Source organism: Neltuma alba, unplaced genomic scaffold (assembly GCF_004799145.2).
Source record: "Neltuma alba isolate B1F8T4 unplaced genomic scaffold, ASM479914v2 tig00002686_pilon, whole genome shotgun sequence".
NCBI classification, from domain to species: domain Eukaryota; kingdom Viridiplantae; phylum Streptophyta; class Magnoliopsida; order Fabales; family Fabaceae; genus Neltuma; species Neltuma alba.
In genome coordinates this window covers 79,961-98,187 of record NW_021632968.1, presented here as the reverse complement: position 1 = coordinate 98,187, position 18,227 = coordinate 79,961, and the positions used below count along the sequence as shown (strand labels likewise).

The window sequence follows — 18,227 nt, the reverse complement described above, 5'->3', positions numbered from 1 at the left end:
TCGTTGGATGTCAACGAGTCTTCGCAATTGAAGGTGTAGTAAACGCTGGATATGGAGTTATTGGACAGAGCGTATTGTTGCTCAGAAATGCATGGCCTAAGGTGTTACAAGTTCTTCGGATGTTTAAGGAGCAAGGTTTGGTACTGGTATTTCTTTTGGGTCTTTCAGCGTTTTTCTCCATGGCCGAGACTTCAATTACTACCCTTTGGCCTTGGAAGGTATGAAATATTGTCCTGACCATATGCTAACTGGTTATAAGTTGTGATTATAATGTTTGGTATTGAAACATCAATTTATCTAGACCTACTTAACAAAGTCTAATTGACAAAAGGGAAATTGACTGGGGTGCATTAACATTTCTAGGTGCGTGTAGTGGGGAATTGAGATGGGCTTGTTAACATGCATATGAATGTCCAAAGTTTGCCTTTAGGTAAAGAGAGGTGTAGTCATCTTAGACAATTGGACACTAGCCTCTTAGCAAACATGCTAGTAGAAATTTCACAAAAGAGATTTTGGCTGTACTGTCGGCTAGACTGCAGAGTTTATCAGTTACTTTTCTAATGCCACTTAAGCTCTGAATTTTTTAGTTCACCTTTATGTGATATCAGTTGACTATCTACTTGTTTAAGAATTTAGTATTTCAGAATTTATGCCTTCATTGGGGCTGTAATTTTGTGCACATTGGCTTTACCTTAGCATTTATGTTAGTTAATAATTAAGCTGGTTGAAGTCTAAAGTCTTATCATTGTTAATGATATTTTGTGCAAAGGTTCGTGAGTTGGCTGAAAAGGAGTCCGAAAATGGTGTCTTTAGACTGCTCCGAAGTGATGTTACTCGGTTCCTTACAACTATACTTATTGGCACGACGTAATTCTCTTGCTCCATTAGCCCATAACATGACTTCTACTTCAATAATGTCTTTCTTATTTGTCTCTACTTTTATTTACCCAGTGTAGTCAATATTGGAGCAACAGCCCTGGTCACGGAAGCTGCAACTGCTATTTTTGGTGAAGCTGGTGTTAGTGCAGCAACAGGAGTGATGACGGTATGTTTCGTTGATTTTTCAATTGAGCTGTTGAAAATTTGAGAAGTTTAGCTCTTCTAGCATGTGAGAAAATGTTTAAAGAGTCTAGGCTATTGAATTTGACTCGCAAATATCTAGGCCCGCCAGGCTATTAAACTTCTAATTTACTTTGAAACACTCTATTTATCAGTATATATATCACACTTCTTTTGTGGACGTAGGTTATCCCCTGTATTATCCTAATTAATGTTTCATATTTTAAATTTCTATTCACTAATCGCTAATTTGCTTTATATACTTGTTATGAAATATTTTTGAGTGTTTATTTTATAGTAATTGTGACAGAAAACTGCATTAATGCTTCATTTAGACTTGAGGACATGTTAACCTGGATTTGCCACATGATCATTACTTCAAAAATGCTACCAAATTTAACTCAACTTTTTTTTTTTTTGGGGGGGGGGGGGGAATTTAACTCAATTAATAAAGCATGGCTTCTAAGTTAAAGAGGAAAAGCCTGTAGGATTTCCTTTTTTTGTCCCTGAGCTGCTTGGTTGCTGGGATCATTCCGTTATCTCCATGATGGACTGAATCTTATCATATGATCACTTTCTTCTCTTCCCCATTCCCTAATGTCGTTGTTACCTGGGTGGTACTCATTGGTATGAACGGAAAGTTTTCTCAAAGATGTTAACAAGAACATTTTTGGTCTTGAATCACTAAAATTGCACCCCGCATGATTTAAAGAAAAGTCTCTTTTCGTCTTAACTTTTTGATCGTTTATCCTCTGAAATTTGATGCATGCTTCACAGTCTGGCTGTTTGTGACTTCTATTCATAAACTATTTTTGTGAAGAAAAATGATGTTACGTACAACATGATTTCAATACTGTGTTTCCTTTTGTAAGAAATTCTTTTCTTTTGTTTTTACATAAGTATCTTAGTTCTGTCTTTTCTCCTTATTCATTTTAGGTTGCCATTTTGCTTCTCACTGAAATCACTCCAAAGAGTATAGCTGTTCATAATGCAACAGAGGTGGCCCGATTTGTTGTAAGTTGTTCTTTTTTTTTTTTTTGTTCCTTAATATATTATTTTGATGCTGAAATAGTGCTCCGTAGATGTGAATACATCATTTCTTGTATTTACATTTCATTCCTGCCTTGGCTCCATTTTATAACAAATTGTGGCTCTAAATACCTGTAGGTCCGGCCAGTGGCTTGGCTTTCTCTGGTATTGTACCCAGCAGGAAGAATTGTCACTTACCTTTCAATGGGATGCTGAAATTGCTTGGCTTAAAAGGAAGAAGGTCTGCTGTAAAGATAGCTAGAGATTGTTCTTTCTTGTTGCATTGTATATATTTTTCTAGCATTTTATCAGAGATTTTGGTGCCTAATAGTTTTTGTCACAATTTTAATCCTTTCATCTCTGCAATAATGTCTTTGTATTTGCATCATTGGAATTTCTGTTAAGTTTCTGTGGTTCAGTTTATGCACCTTGCAATACCTAAACGTTGTCAGGAAGCTGCAAAGGGTCCTATTGGGGAGATGAAATTGTTATATTAATAATTTAATGAATTTTAGGCGCTAGCTTATTGGGGCCATTTTGGACTTATAAGTTGGTGGACAGTAAAACAGAATCTCCCTGGGAATATTAAAAACTTTGTGCGTGCATGTTGTGGAATTTATTTGGGAACAAAATAATCTTTAATGTATTTGCCAAACCTTGTTTCAAGGGAAAATGTCGGTTTAACATGTTTTATCTGCAAAAATACATCTCACGTAGCTTAAAGTGTGCATGTGGAATTCTTTTGTCATTTGCTGGTTGGTATGATATTCAATAGATGCTTATTGCTAGCACTGAACTGTTGTCAATGTTAACTGTACCAGTGAACCCTATGTAACTGAGGATGAACTGAAATTGATGTTAAGAGGTGCAGAGTTGAGTGGGGCAATAGAGGAGGAAGAACAGGTATTAAACATTAAACATTAATTTTCTATTCTAGTAAAGTTAATAAAGTGGAGAAAAATATTTTAGTTTATATATTATGGCATCCATAATACCAATGCTGGCGTTGATTTATGTTGGAATTTACTTTCAGGAGTGATTATATTTCCTTTCTCCCCCATCAGTTTTTTGGGTAACTTTATTATTTACTAATGATCTGTGAACTCTAATGATTTCATTAGTACGCTAAACCTGTTTTTGTCACACAAGGAATATATTGTTGCTGTGAAATTAAAATCTGAAATGTTTGTTAACTTGCAATAGACTATTTTTTGTATATAGAGAATATGTTAAAATAACTGTGATATATTTGCAATTGCATCAGAAAGTGATAAATGAATGGAATGATTTATATTCTAAATCTAGAAGGCACAAAGAATGACTGGTTTTGAGAACATTATTAGTATTTGATAGAACCGTTGGTGTTTAATATGGAATGTTGCTTGACATTATGTATCATATAAGCAACTATATTCTTTACATTAAGTTGATATATTTTATGAACTTATTTTCACCAGCTGTTAATCTGACAGTGGTTATGCATGCTATATTTGCACCCCAGTGGCATTCTTCCTATTTAATAGTCATTTTTAATGTATATAAAATTAAAATGAATATTCCATTATCTGTACTATTTTTTATTATAAATGTAATTGAAATCAAAATATGTTGTAATAAGCTAATAAAAATAGTGACTTATCGTCAGTATAAAAATAAGTGGGACGTATTGGATGAGGAAAACATTCCATTTTTTCGTATGATGCTATGTGTCAATCTTTATCCTCTATTGAAAAGAGGATTTTTTTTCCCCCAAATGCGCTAATATTAGAAACCACTGTGTTTCTCACACATAAGATGATAAAAATCATGAATGGAAAATAAAAGGTTTTCTTTTGTTTTTTCCTTTTTTTGGGAACCGTACAAAAATGTTAATCTTGAAAACAGGATTAAGTGATTGATTCTCTAAGGAAAACACTACTTTTTCAGTGACTGTTATAGGTTTCTTACGGCATATATAATATATATATATATATATATATATTCATATATAGTTAATAATGAAATGATCAGACGTGCGGGAAAAAAGTATATTCCTTTGTCACATATTTTTAGTTTTCTGGTGAGTATGAATGATGAAGTTAATTCTTTTTCATAGGATATGATTGAAAATGTGCTGGAGATAAAAGACACTCATGTCAGAGAAGTCATGACACCCCTTGTTGATGTTGTCGCGATTGATGCAAGTGCAAGCCTTGTAGATTTTCACCACTTGTGGGTCACTCATCAATACTCAAGGTATATCTAGATCATTTGAGTTTATGTTGCATGCTTCTTTTTTTTTTTCTTTTTTCTTTTAAGTTTGCTAACTGGGTCATGATATCTTTTCTAGGGTGCCTGTTTTTGAGCAGCGTGTTGATAATATAATGGGTATTGCATATGCAATGGATCTCCTGGACTATGTTCAAAAGGTTGCGAGATTTAACTCCTGTCATCTCTTGTACTTGTTATAATTGCTTTGGCTATTAATTCTATCCCCCAATCTCATAGTTTGCAGAATTGTAATCTCTTTGATTTTGAAGGGTGAGCTACTAGAAAGTACCACTGTTGGAGACATGGCACACAAGCCCGCATATTTTGTTCCTGGTAACTAATTTCGTCCTCAACCGTGTGTGAGTGAATTATGTCCATATTTCTGGCTGCTGTTACACTTAAAGCGTAGACAGGAACACATCAAAATAAGGAATATTCAGCTTGAGTTCTGGTCTCTCCAAATCTGCTTCCTATTTTTCACCTTTCATCATTTTTCCTAGTAGATAAAAAAAATATAAACATTGGTCTGCGAGTATTCTATGTCTATTGCATTTAGTCAGTCTTGCCTCCTAACGATATTGGACAACTATAGCTTGAAAGGCTAGTCAGATGTTCTTGCCCTGTTGACCACGTGCTGCTCCATATATCTCATTGCATGTTTGGGGTAGATTTGGGGGCTTTTGTCCCAGAATATAGAACAGGCTTGCTATCATGATATTGCCAGACATCATTTTCTCTTGATAATCTTGGAATTTCATTTACTTCTGCCAAATTACTTGCTAGTTGGCATCAACAGAAGGAAAGTGGAAAACAATATGGGTTGCATACATGCACTGTCTGCATTCTTAATGACTATTCTTTCTTCTTCTATCTGACTATTCTATTTAGTAATTCTTCTTTTTTCCTTGTACTGAAATTTGGTTAAGAATAACATTTATGTTTAATGTACATTAGTGGGTGAATAAATTCTTATAATTGGCTATGCAGATTCAATGTCTGTTTGGAATCTTCTCAGAGAGTTCCGAATCCGGAAAGTTCACATGGCGGTTGTGCTTAATGAGTATGGTGGAACTGTGGGAGTATGTACACCTCATTAAAGTCAACTAAATTAGATCTGTGTTTGGCATTAAACATTAAAATATGAAGTCAAATGTTTGATTCTTTGAAAATATATCATCCTAATTAGCGTTGTCAATTAAAGTTAGCGTGTGATAGTGTGGCAATTAAAACATGCTATCTCTGAATTTCTGTTTCTCTCGTCTTTCCATGAGTATGGTGGAACTGTGGGTGTATGGACACGCCTTATTAAAGCCAACTAAAATAGATCTGTATTTGACATCAAACACTAAAATATGATGTAAAATGTTTGATTCATTGAAAGTATATCATGCTATTCAGCTTTATATAGTAAAGGAAGCTTATGATAGGGTAGCTATTAAATCATGCTTTCTCTGGTTTTTTGTTTTTCAATACACATTATTTTCTTGTCTTCCTGTTGTTAATTGGGAATTAGAGGTCACAACCACTATGTGCTCCTGCGCAATTATTTGCAAATTATCTAAAAATTCTAATTTTATTTTCAACTCAAAATCTATAAGGTTGTTATATTCTTTTAATTTAGTAGATAGCTATTACATCGATCTCCTGCCATCACCAAATCAATCTCCTGCCATTACCATTACTAGTTTTATAGCTGATACTTTTCTATTGTCAGTTTTCCTGTGGCCAGTTAATTTTTTCATTTTTATGATTTTATGATTCACCCCGGCACATGACTATGGCATTTTGTTTGACAAATTGAGTAAATATTTTTTATATATCTTATTTCAGAGTGAAGTTTGCTAGGTAGGTGTAGTTAATTAGATTTATTGCTAAACACTACTTCTGAAGTCTATTTTACATGCTTTTCCTATAAGTTCTAACATGCTGCAAGCTGATTTGCTTGGAACCTCAATATCTGATATGTGCTTCAATTTGGTAGATTGTAACTCTAGAAGATGCTGTTGAGGAAATTGTTGGTGAAATCTTTGATGAAAATGATTCAAAGGTAAAACTCGTTACCAATTCTTTGAAAACCTTGTTCATTTTCATCAGTTCCACCAGAAAACCATGCATTTCTGTGCCTTTTTGGTAAGCAAATATACAATAATCTTGCTCCTTAGAGGTTGCAAATGGTACTGCTGATTAGATATTGTAGAATGATTTTGTTTAATATGCACATCAGAATGCCTTTCTGCATTATTCTCATTCTAGTTCTGCCTATAAGGAATAACAATATCGAATGTTTAGGTATTTTGGCTTTTCCTCTTAGGTTGTCAACAGGAATTATCAACGGTTAAATGTGTTTGTTGTTATAACGATTTGCAAATTGCAAATTGCAAATTGATATTCCATTAAAATAAATTTCCTTTTCTTCTTTGGTTATTCAACAGGAGGAGATACAGAAAAAAACTGGGTACATTGTCATGCGAGCCGAGGGTATATTTGATGTGGATGCAAATACATCAATAGATCAGCTCTCTGAAGATTTGAACATCAAGATGCCAGAGGTCCGCTATTTTATAATATATGCAGCTTTTATACTTGGCTTATGAATGAAACAAAGTGGCAGGTTTAGCAAATGTGATGTAGTCTAATAACCTTGTATTTGGCTGGAGTTAATGCAACTTTCCATATTGCTATACCAGCATATGTTACAACACACAGAGCCATTTGTCATGAGTAATTTTATGAATCAACCCATAGAATAGCCAACTGAGTCTGAGATTTTTCCTCAAGTTGTAGAGCCTAGTCAAGCGGGTTTGCTTAGATGGTTCCCATAACGCTTGCTTGGTTAACTTTCATTATTACAGGGTCATCAATATGAGACAGTTTCAGGCTTTGTGTGTGAAGCATTTGGCTATATCCCAAGGACAGGTGAGAGTGTCAAGGTGGTTCTTGAAAGGGAAGATGAAGATGAAAATGACGAGTCTAATGGTGATAACCAGGAGGCAAAGGAGAAGTATCAAATTTTCAAACTCGAGGTAATTTTTTTTAATTTCTGGAAATCGTGTTTGTGTTTTCCATGCCTCCTCAAAAGTTGGAAAGGGTAAGAACAGGAAAGATTAGCGAGCCAGGTGCATCAAGGGTGCATATAATAACTAACTACAACAGAAATATCATCAATAAATTCTAGCTCTCGAATCTCAGTTGTTACTCAAATCAAGATATATATAATATAATCTATAGCATGAGCAAGACTCACTATCCACAAGCCCCGTACAACTCATTCCTTAGACTTTGTATAATACTAGGGGAATGGTATCTATATACGATATAAATGTCCCGACGTTTACTGCTTAGCAATGTAACTCTTAGCTCCAATATGCCAATTACACCATTAGTGCATCCAGCTTGTAGTATTGCTAAAATTCCCAGTCTCGGATATTTCTAGAGTCCACTCCACCAATGCCTTTGTTAGTATTTCTGTTGGGAATTTTTTTATTAGAAATGTTTTTAATACTTATTGGATAATTTGTGAGTGTGCTTACAAATTATGAACTTCTTAAAGATTTTGTAAGGCTTTTTTTTTTTTTTTTGGGAACCAACTAAAGATTTCAAAGTGAAATATGCAATTTAAAGAATACAGGTATCTGAATTTCTTGATCCATTATTGGCATAGTGATTTCAAAGATGTTTGATAAAAGTGATCTTTTTATAGTATATATTGGGAAGGTGCAACATGGGCATGGGGTGATGAAGCACACGCAGGTTTGTGTGAGTTGGAGAAAAACATATCCCCAGGGTTATGGAAGAGATGGATAAAATATGGAAGAATGTGACCACGATGAACATTGAAAAATGTGTCTTGTACCATCCTTATTGATCATATTAAGATGATAATCTCAGAGCTCCTTCAATATGGATTTACTTTCTTTTTTTTTTGGGGGGGGGGGGGAGAATACGGATTTACTGTCGTTTCTGTATTCTCCGTTGCTCTCCTGCAACGTGCAGAGTACATGCAAGCTTATTGTTTTATTTTCCCCCCAGATACTAGCAGGAAATGCTAGAAAAGTGAGCGCTGTTCGGTTTGAACGAATAAACAATGAAGAAGAAATGTTGGAGAGCAAGGAAGTAACTAGGCTGGTCCCAAAAATCATGAAGAGAAGATGGAATGATGAAGAAGATTCGGATAGCGCGGAATATGATGGAGAAGCATTCTCAGAGAGACCCCAGGACAGCCTATCTGATGAAGTTGAACATGAAGCCAAAAATGGTCATGACCGTTCGTGATTTGTTTGCTTGTTTGTTTTTGGGGGGCTTTGTGCTATTCTTGCAACATCATAAAATGATGTGAAGATTGGGGGGAGAGAGAGACTTGAAAAGAATGAGAATAATTCATTGGATAATAGGGAGATTAGTGGGATGAGATGCATTTGCATCGTCGGCTTTATTTGCGGCTTGTATTTTCTTCCTCTATAATAAAAGGGAAGTATTTCATTCAAAAGAAACTGTACAGATAAAAACGAGGAAGCCTACAGTAGAAGGTGCTGGAATTTATTTCATTTCCAATTTCCATTACTGCTAATCAGAATTGGCCAAAAAAGAAAAAATTACTGCTAATCAGAAATAGACTTGAGATGCTCTGGTTCAGACACTACTTCGAAGGAAATAAATTTATTTTCCCCCTTTTACTTGGACGATCTAAACCCCCTCTCCGATTCTCACGCGTGCGCGTGCATGCACTCTTCTTTTTTTTTTTTTTTTTTTAATTTTGGAAATAGGAGGCAAGCCTAGGCCTAAAGAAGTCTCGCATGAGACAAAGTAAAATTTAGATGTAGGAATCAGGGCTGGCCTGACCCTCCAGGGCTGACCCTTCAGAACTGGCGGGTTTAAAAAGGTTGGCTTTTTAAGGTTGAAATTTTAAAAATATTCTAATTTGCTAGGCTCGACCCTTAAGCTAACGAGTTCAGGATCGGTCTGCGGGTTTTGGCCCATTTAAGAAAAACTATCATTTTTTATATTTCTGATATTTTTTATCAAAAAAATGAAAATAAACCAATAAAATTGTAAATAAAAGACATAAACATTAATAAAATTAAGTTACAAATATAAATATCATCATATATAAATATCCATCAATATCCAAGAATATCTAAAACATTTATTAACAAGATAACAACATCTAAAAGTTTTATTTATAGTGCAATTGTGCAATAAATAAATACTATCATTAATCTTTTGAAATTTTATCATCACTATAATTAATAACTCTTCTTTATAAGTATGCTTTTTTTTCATAACAAAAATATCAAATTTTTCTTCTTTATAGGAATTTTACTTTTAAATTTTACAATCTAGCTATTATTTTACTTTAATGTGAGAAGCATTATTGTCGAAACTCATAAATTTCTAATTCAAATTATAGAATCACAAGTTATATAAGTATAAAAATACTCCATTATCAAATATATATATAGTTTAAAAATATCAACGCATATAATCTAAATTAAATCATTATTAAAGTCAAATTAACCCATTTTTTAAAAATTTAATTGGATAAATTATTGTCTAAAACTAAATAAATCAAATCATTCTATAAAATTTAATTTTAAAATGATAATAATAACTAAATATTTAAAATATTATTAACAATGTAAAAAATTAATAATATTAGAATTACATAAAAAATTTTAAAAAACAAAAAAAATTATAAAAGAACCTAAACAGGCTGGTCCTTTTAAACCCTCAACCTTTCAGGGCTTGTTTTCCATTTGAGGGGAAAAATTTCAAGTCCAGTCCTCATAATTTCAGGGCCTAAAAGGGCTGGCCTGATGGGCTTAATCCGTTTTCCCGACTCTAAATTAAAATTACAGTAAAAGCACAAAGAGCCGGGCGAGAAGGCTATTGGTCTCTCTGAATATCTTCTGAGAACATGTGCCAGCATCCATTTGGTACTTCTAGAAATAAGATAAGCTCCTCCGAACTTGCGTGTCCCCTTCACACAAGGAAATCTACACACCTCAAGTTCTCTCTGCACGTATGTCTAAGCTCTGTCTCTCCATTTTGCAGTAGGAGGTTTCTAACCTCTCGGACTGTACTGCTCATGGAGTGATCTGTTGCATAGTCTCTTGTGAGCATGTTAAAAACGTCCAGAGAGTCAGAATATATCAGAGTTTTCTGGAATTCCAATTTATGTTCGAGCTCCAGCCCGTGTTTGATCGCCAGTAGCTCAGCTTCTCTTGACAGAACATATACCCAGAGATTTTGTGAATCCCATGATCCATTGTCCTTCATGGTTCCGAATTAATCCTCCGCATGCCGCTTGTTGTCCGTATCTTACCGAGCCATCAACATTGATTTGAACTGCGTCCCGTGGTGGCGGTGTCCATCTTGGTTCTTGATCCTCCACCTCCTTATATACTTGACGATAGAGATCATTGTTTGTCACTTGTTCCATGATGAGATAAGAACATTGGTGCACAAGATCCAACGTAGATCGCGTGGTTCCTTCAAAGACATATTGGCATCTGGAAGTCTATAGAATCCAGCAACCCAAGCTAAATACTCTGTTCCAAGGATTGTTATGAAGAGATTTTTTTCCCGGGCTATTTCAAGTGTTCCACTTGAGCCACACCTGCAAATTACCAGAAAAGAAACTAGAAGGTTGCTTTCCTTTAACAACTATTTTTTTTTCCGGCCTGATGCTTTCCTTTAACAACTAAAGACTCGAAACATTTGTTTTGGCGGCCATTTTAAAGACAAGTTTTGAAAGGAAAGCCTTGTGTTGAGCTTCCATACTTATATGGCTACATCCCTCCATTAGCCATAGATTGTCAATGTGCGGCTTGTGCTTGAAACTCATGAAAACTTCATCCCCTCTCTTTTGTGGTGAAAATGATACTCCCTCCTTTTTTTTTTTTTTTGGGTCAAAAGATACTCCCTTCTATTTTAAATTTAAAAGCCAGTTAGGAAATTTATTTTAATTATAATTGAAAGATCTCAATTCACTTTAGCTTTCAAATTTATAATTTTTTTCTAAATTATTCTCATTGATTGTACGTATTATAAGTGTTTTTATCAAAAGTAATTCCAATGTAAATGATTAAAGGGAAAATGACAGATAAAGAAGGTGGAATATCTGAAATTCCAATTTGGGAAGCTAAGCAAATGTAATGACAATGAGGGAAGTACTTCCCAAATTGGAATTTTGAAATTCAATGAAATGACAAAAATGCCCTTTGTCTTCTTTTTTTTAAAAAAAAACACCCAACCTCTCACCGGTGGCCGGCCGCCGGCAACCACCGCCGGCAATTGGCTGCCGTCAGCCGGCGGCCGCCACCGGGCGCCGCCGCCGGCGGCCGGTGTGGTGGCTGCCGGTGGAAGTTTTTTGTAATAGTTTTTTTTGTGTGTGGGAGAATATTACAAGAAGTGGTAGGGGTGGGATTTGATCCCACGACCCCTTGGCCATTTGGGCCAACAAAAGGACAGATGACCATTGGGCCATCAAAGACTTCTTAGTTTTATAATACAAACAAAAATATAAGTTGACTCTTTTACTGTGACTCCAGCCCGTGACAATAATTTACCTCAGGATGACAAGTCTTAATTGAGAAATAACAAGTCTAAATTTGATATTAACAAAGCGACTTTTCCTGATACATAATAAGAAGTAACAGTATATATATTAATTAAAAATGACAGTTTATTTGAATATGACACGTCTTTACTGAAAAATGACACGTCTAAACGTGAGATTAACAATATGCCTTTTTTTTTATATATATAACAAGAAGTAGCATGTACATTAATTAAAAATGACCATAATTTATTTGAAAATGACACATCTTTACTGAAAAATGACAAGTCTAAACTTGAGATTAACAATGTGTCTTCTCCTGATACATAACAAGAAGTAGCATGTACATTAATTAAAAATGACCATAATTTATTTGAAAATGACATGTCTTGTTATGTATCAGGAGAAGACATATTGTTAATGCTACTTTTTGTTATGTATCAGGAGAAGACACATTGTTAATCTTAAATTTAGACTTGTCATTTTTCAGTATAAGATATATTGTTAATGTTACTTCTTGTAATGTATTAGGAGAAGACACATTGTTAATCTCAAGTTTAGACTTGTCTTGTTATGTATTAGGAGAAGACATATTATTAATGCTACTTCTTATTATGTATCAGGAGAAGACACATTGTTAATTTGAAATTTAGACTTGTCATTTTTCAGTAGAAGACATATTGTTAATGCTACTTCTTGTTATGTATCAGGAGAAGACACATTGTTAATCTCAAGTTTAGACTTGTCATTTTTCAGTAAAGATGTGTCATTTTCAAATAAATTATGGTCATTTTTAATTAATGTACATGCTACTTCTTGTTATATATATATAAAAAAAAAGGCATATTGTTAATCTCACGTTTAGACGTGTCATTTTTCAGTAAAGACGTGTCATATTCAAATAAACTGTCATTTTTAATTAATATACTGTTACTTCTTATTATGTATCAGGAAAAGTCGCTTTGTTAATATCAAATTTAGACTTGTTATTTCTCAATTAAAACTTGTCATCCTGAGGTAAATTATTGTCATGGGCTGGAGTCACAGTAAAAGAGTCAACTTATATTTTTGTTTGCATTATAAAGCTAAGAAGTCTTTGATGGCCCAATGGTCATCTGTCCTTTTGTTGGCCCAAATGGCCAAGGGGTCGTGGGATCAAATCCCACCCCTACCACTTCTTGTAATATTCTCCCACACACAAAAAAAACTATTACAAAAAACTTCCACCGGCAGCCACCACACCGGCCGCCGGCGGCGGTACCCGGTGGCGGCCGCCGGCTGACGGCGGCCAATTGCCGGCGGTGGTTGCCGGCGGCCGGCCACCGGTGAGAGGTTGGGTGTTTTTTTTAAAAAAAAAAAGACAAAGGGCATTTTTGTCATTTCACTGAATTTCAAAATTCCAATTTGGGAAGTACTTCCCTCATTGTCATTACATTTGCTTAGCTTCCCAAATTGGAATTTCAGATATTCCACCTTCTTTATCTGTCATTTTCCCATGATTAAATAGGATATTTTTTTTATTAAAAGTAATTCCAATGTAAATGATTAAACAGGATATTTTAAAAAACATTAATACATTTATTACAGATAACTAACTTTATTAATCTTCTTAATTTTTATAAATTAACTATTTAATTTTTACATTTAGTACCAAAGTCCGAGGGTATTGTTTTTGTCAAAGGGCAAAGTGTAATTCGCTGTCCTCACCACGCGGTTCCGTAGAGGCCCCAAAGTTCAAGCTGAACTATGAAGTGTGTTCTCCTATTTGGGGCCCATTTTGACCATGGTAAAATGACAAAATAAAGCCCATTATTTTAAAATATGGGAACTTAGTGTAATTTTAACAAAATTAGTTTTACCAGGAGTTGAATCTAAAAAAAAAATTTAGTCCCTTACAATATAGAAAGCAACATTTGAATCTTTATTAGGAGAGGTGTTAACATTTAGTATCCAACAGTGCTTCGAATATGATTGCCTCTAATAAAAGAATACTTATATGTAACAAAAAAAAAGTTTTATTAACAAAATTCCCCCCCCCCCCAAATTTGAAAAAAGCAAGATCTCATACATGCTATGCATTAAATTGGGAGGAAGTTGCCATGAATATAAATTTTCGGTTGCAAAAAACAAAAGTTAGGAAATTATATTATGATAACGACATATAATTTTTAAGAAAATGAATTACTAATTTATTAAAAAATATAAGCACAAGCTATATGCATGGCTAGCATCTCATAAGCATCGGGCCATTACAAAAGAGAGTTCACTTCTCATATATGGGATACGTAAACACGAACATAAGAAAAAATAAATTATCAAATATATATAACTAATTATGAACTCTACACCGTCTGGCCATCGTAAAATATTTCATATATACGTAATCTTCTCTAAACCACACGATGCTTATATTGCTTCAATGGGAACACTTGATTTGACTAATTAGTTAAAAACTTACAAAATAATATTAATTATTTATTATAATCTTATAATTCATTATATGTACCGATCCATAATTATGGGTTCACTGTGCTTTGCCCTAGTTAACAATATATAAGTCAAGTCAACTATTTATGAATGAAAAGTCAAGACTGTGCAGCATCAAATATATGAAACTTCTAAGTCATGATCTGAGTGCATTATGCGTTGAAAATTTTACGCACATGTAATGCACATGATAATGATATGCAATATCCTTTAGAACTAAGCATTATGGATAAACAAAATTACAAAAAAAAGCATTATTGATAAAAATAAATTCTTGATACCAAATACAGTTATGGGGAGAGATAAGAAATTTGATAAAGGTTTCAAATTCAAGCCACATGAATTTGGAGAAAATTTTTTGATGAAACTTTCATTCAGTTAGAATTGACCGAATTCATGAATTGGTCATTACTTCCTCCCGTCCTCTTTATACTATCTTCGATTTTTAATATAAAAATTTGTTTAATTTTCAATTTGATCATAAATATAAGACATCCGATCTATTTTGTCTTTAATATATATTTATTTTTTTAAAAAATAATTCTTGTAATAGTTGCACATATTAAAGGTTTCATTAAATAGTTATTTTAGCTAATATACATAATTAGTAAGGGTATTTTATGAAAGACTATAAATATTCATAACAAATAACTAACTTAACTAATTTCTTTAATCTTTCTAAATTAGTCAACTAAATCTTATATTAAGGACCGGAGGTAACATACTTTAATTTTCCTAAATGGGTTTCATCATTTTTATAAGTTATATTTTGGATGTTGGAACATTTAATACTTTTCTTTTAAAACTTTTATCCCTGATGAATGATATATCTATCTCATCTCCTTTTCCATGCATCCCTAGAAAATAAGTTGTCTTTTCACACATTTACAAACACAATCAAAGAGTAGAAAGTGTAGTACTTAATACTAGATGGTATGTCAAAAGGGATAAAGTTCTTATTAATTATTATTATTGAGTTTATATATATTTTCAGTAATGCAAATTAAGAAAATAAAGCATTAATGCAGTATAGATTTTAATGAACAAATCAAGAAATAAAACTCAAAATATCCTAACAAGGCAATAAGACTGAACGAGATATTTATGTTAGCTTGAACACAAAAATCCTATTAAAACAATTCTGTTTAAAGCATGCTTAGGTATTAAATATGGATATCTTTTTTTTTTTTTTGGTTACAACAGGGCGGGATCGAACCTGCAACACATGCACCCAACACACACACGCATGCCACTCGGCCAACTGCTAGTGGCAAATATGGATATCTTTTCAAACAAATAATTGAGCACTTGTTTGTTATATTGTAAAAGATTAACTCTTTTTATTAGATCCAACTTTTGTTGGTTGATGCTCTATGAATTTAAATCAAAGAAAATTATGAAACAAAACAATACACAAAAAATAAAATTTATAATAACTCAAACAAATACCAAATTATAAAACAATTTGAAATTTTGGCATCTTTTAATTCTTCAACATACCAGAAAAATGTGTATAGTTAAATTAAATAGAGCATTTATTTCCTGGCACAAAAATTGTAAGCCATGGTTACTCCATCCGTTGCCATGCTCATAACTTGCAATACCATTAAAGGTTGATTAGTTATTATATATTATATAATTAACATTATTAACATATTTATTTAATTAGAAAAATCAGATTGAGATCCATTAAATAATATGAAGAAAGATATGGGAAATCAAATTGATGATGTCACTTAACTATTTCGTCACCCACGTTAATATGAACTATGCCATCCAGCCATGCCTGCATGTCTTAGGGAGCTAGGGTATGATCTTGCAGCTCAATGCTATTATTATGATTACATTATGTGATAATTATAAAATAACAAAATCTGAGGCTCTCACATTATTGTTTGACTTTTTTTTTTATGTTAAAGTTCATTAGTAATATAATTCTCCGATCCTTAATATAAAAATTATTTAAATAAATTAACAATAAATAAATTATTTAATTCTAATAAATTTGACCTAATTTTCCTACAATAATTGTATATAACATTAGATTATATTAGTTTATAAGTAATACTACCTCCGGTCTTTAATATAAGATCTCGTTTAATTTTTATTTTGATGCTAATTATAAGACCTCAATCCACTTTGTCTCTCATATTTATGCATTTTTTTAAGATAGTCTCCCTAATAATGATGGTTCTAGCTAATAAACTTGATTAGTGAGATATTTTAGAAAAAGAACACCTATTTATCACAAATAACTAACTTAACCTATTTTTTTAATCTCCTCAAATTAGTTAACTGGCTCTTATAATTAGAATTGGAGGTAAGTATAAATTAGCTTGGAAGAAAATGATAAATATGAGAGAAAATATCGATTAAGATATTATACATAGAATCCAAAGTAAATTATCAACTAACTTCTATATTTAAGACTAGAAGAGTATCTTTTTAAACATCTATAAAAATATGTCTTTTATTATCATATATGTATAACAAATTTTTTAAGTTTAAAATAGTTTAAATATGATAGTTGGGTTTGTTTTGTAACATTAAAAGGTTAAAAAATATTTAGTTGAACTGAAATTCAGAAACACATTCAATTTTTTCTTCCTCTTGTATTTTTTTTTCGCCAACATGAAATACTTCATTCAAGAAACTTAAATACAAGAGTATAGGATTCAACATTTGAATTAATGATTAGAGTCGATAAAATAAGTTGGTTTACTTTTTGTTTTTTGCAACTTTTATTTTACCTTTAAGAAAAAAGTTTCTTTATCTTACACTTAATTTAAACGTAATTTTGTTTGATGTGAGGAACATGGTTTCATATTTAATTTCTTACTTTCTTTATTAATTTTATTTTTTATATGTTAATAAAATAATGTTGTAAAAATTTATATATTTATATTTACAAGTTTTGGAGTTAATTTAACTTTATAACTTTATGAAAAACATAAAAAAAAAAATAAAAGAATTATCATTTCTTAACCTATGATTGGTGTGAAGGAATTGGATGAGAGAAAAATTTTTAATGAGTTTTATTTAAAAAATTGAAATCGTAGGGTTATAAAATTCAGATAAAAAGAAGATATAAACTAAAAGAGCAATAAGAATTAATTAGAAGTTTTTAACCTTGTTTCTTTAATTTTTTTACATCGAGCTTATTAAAACTTATCCTCTCTTTCCATTCCTTCTCTTTTTCTCATACGAAACAGACCTTTAAGAAGCATGTTTCTAACTTTGAATGTGAACTATAAATCAAAATATCAAAACATTAATTAAGGACTTATTTGAAATAGTTATAAATAATTTTTCAAGTAAGCATATGAGGAGAGTTTCGTCTCGACATAAAAGTGCTTATAAATACTTAAAATAAATAGATGCAAATAAGTCCTAAAACAAGATCAAACGTAATTATTGAAATGAAGAGCAAGAAAATAAGGATAGCTCTAATATCATGTACACATATATAAAAGTCTTAAAAAACATAATTATTTTGCTGGTAAAAAAAAACACATAATTATTCCAATTTAGTGGTAAGACACAGCCGAATAAAAGTACAAATCAAATCAAACGTGATCCTTCAATATTAGATATTGAGATTGCTCATATAATAATTATGAAATGGTGCTCTTATTCGTGGTCCTCTTCTAGTGGACCCAATCCTACTAGCTTTGCATATTTGAGGCGGCTCCTCAATGCCTTAGGGCCTGTTTGGGTGCTCCAAAACCATGGTTTCAGAAGCACTTTTCCGCAAAACGAGGTAACCTCCTCCACATATTTACTTCGTAATCCGTAAAAGCACTTCTGAAACCATGGTTTGGTTTCTATCCAAACACTCCCTTAG

General features: G+C 32.5%; 1 protein-coding gene across 1 annotated transcript; it reads left to right on the top strand.

Annotated features, from left to right (window-relative positions):
• Positions 1–5: 5 nt before the first annotated feature.
• On the top strand, positions 6–8,882 carry LOC114735459 (putative DUF21 domain-containing protein At3g13070, chloroplastic; the record flags this gene model as incomplete). The annotated part of the gene is given in 15 exon segments (XM_028923166.1): positions 6–218; positions 770–867; positions 952–1,045; positions 1,996–2,073; positions 2,227–2,290; positions 2,293–2,329; positions 2,910–2,991; positions 4,184–4,323; positions 4,418–4,496; positions 4,608–4,671; positions 5,326–5,417; positions 6,320–6,385; positions 6,771–6,887; positions 7,191–7,361; positions 8,368–8,882. Coding segments are annotated over 15 exon segments (1,638 nt in total), but the record flags the coding sequence as incomplete, so codon positions are not given.
• Between the last annotated feature and the right edge of the window lie 9,345 nt (positions 8,883–18,227).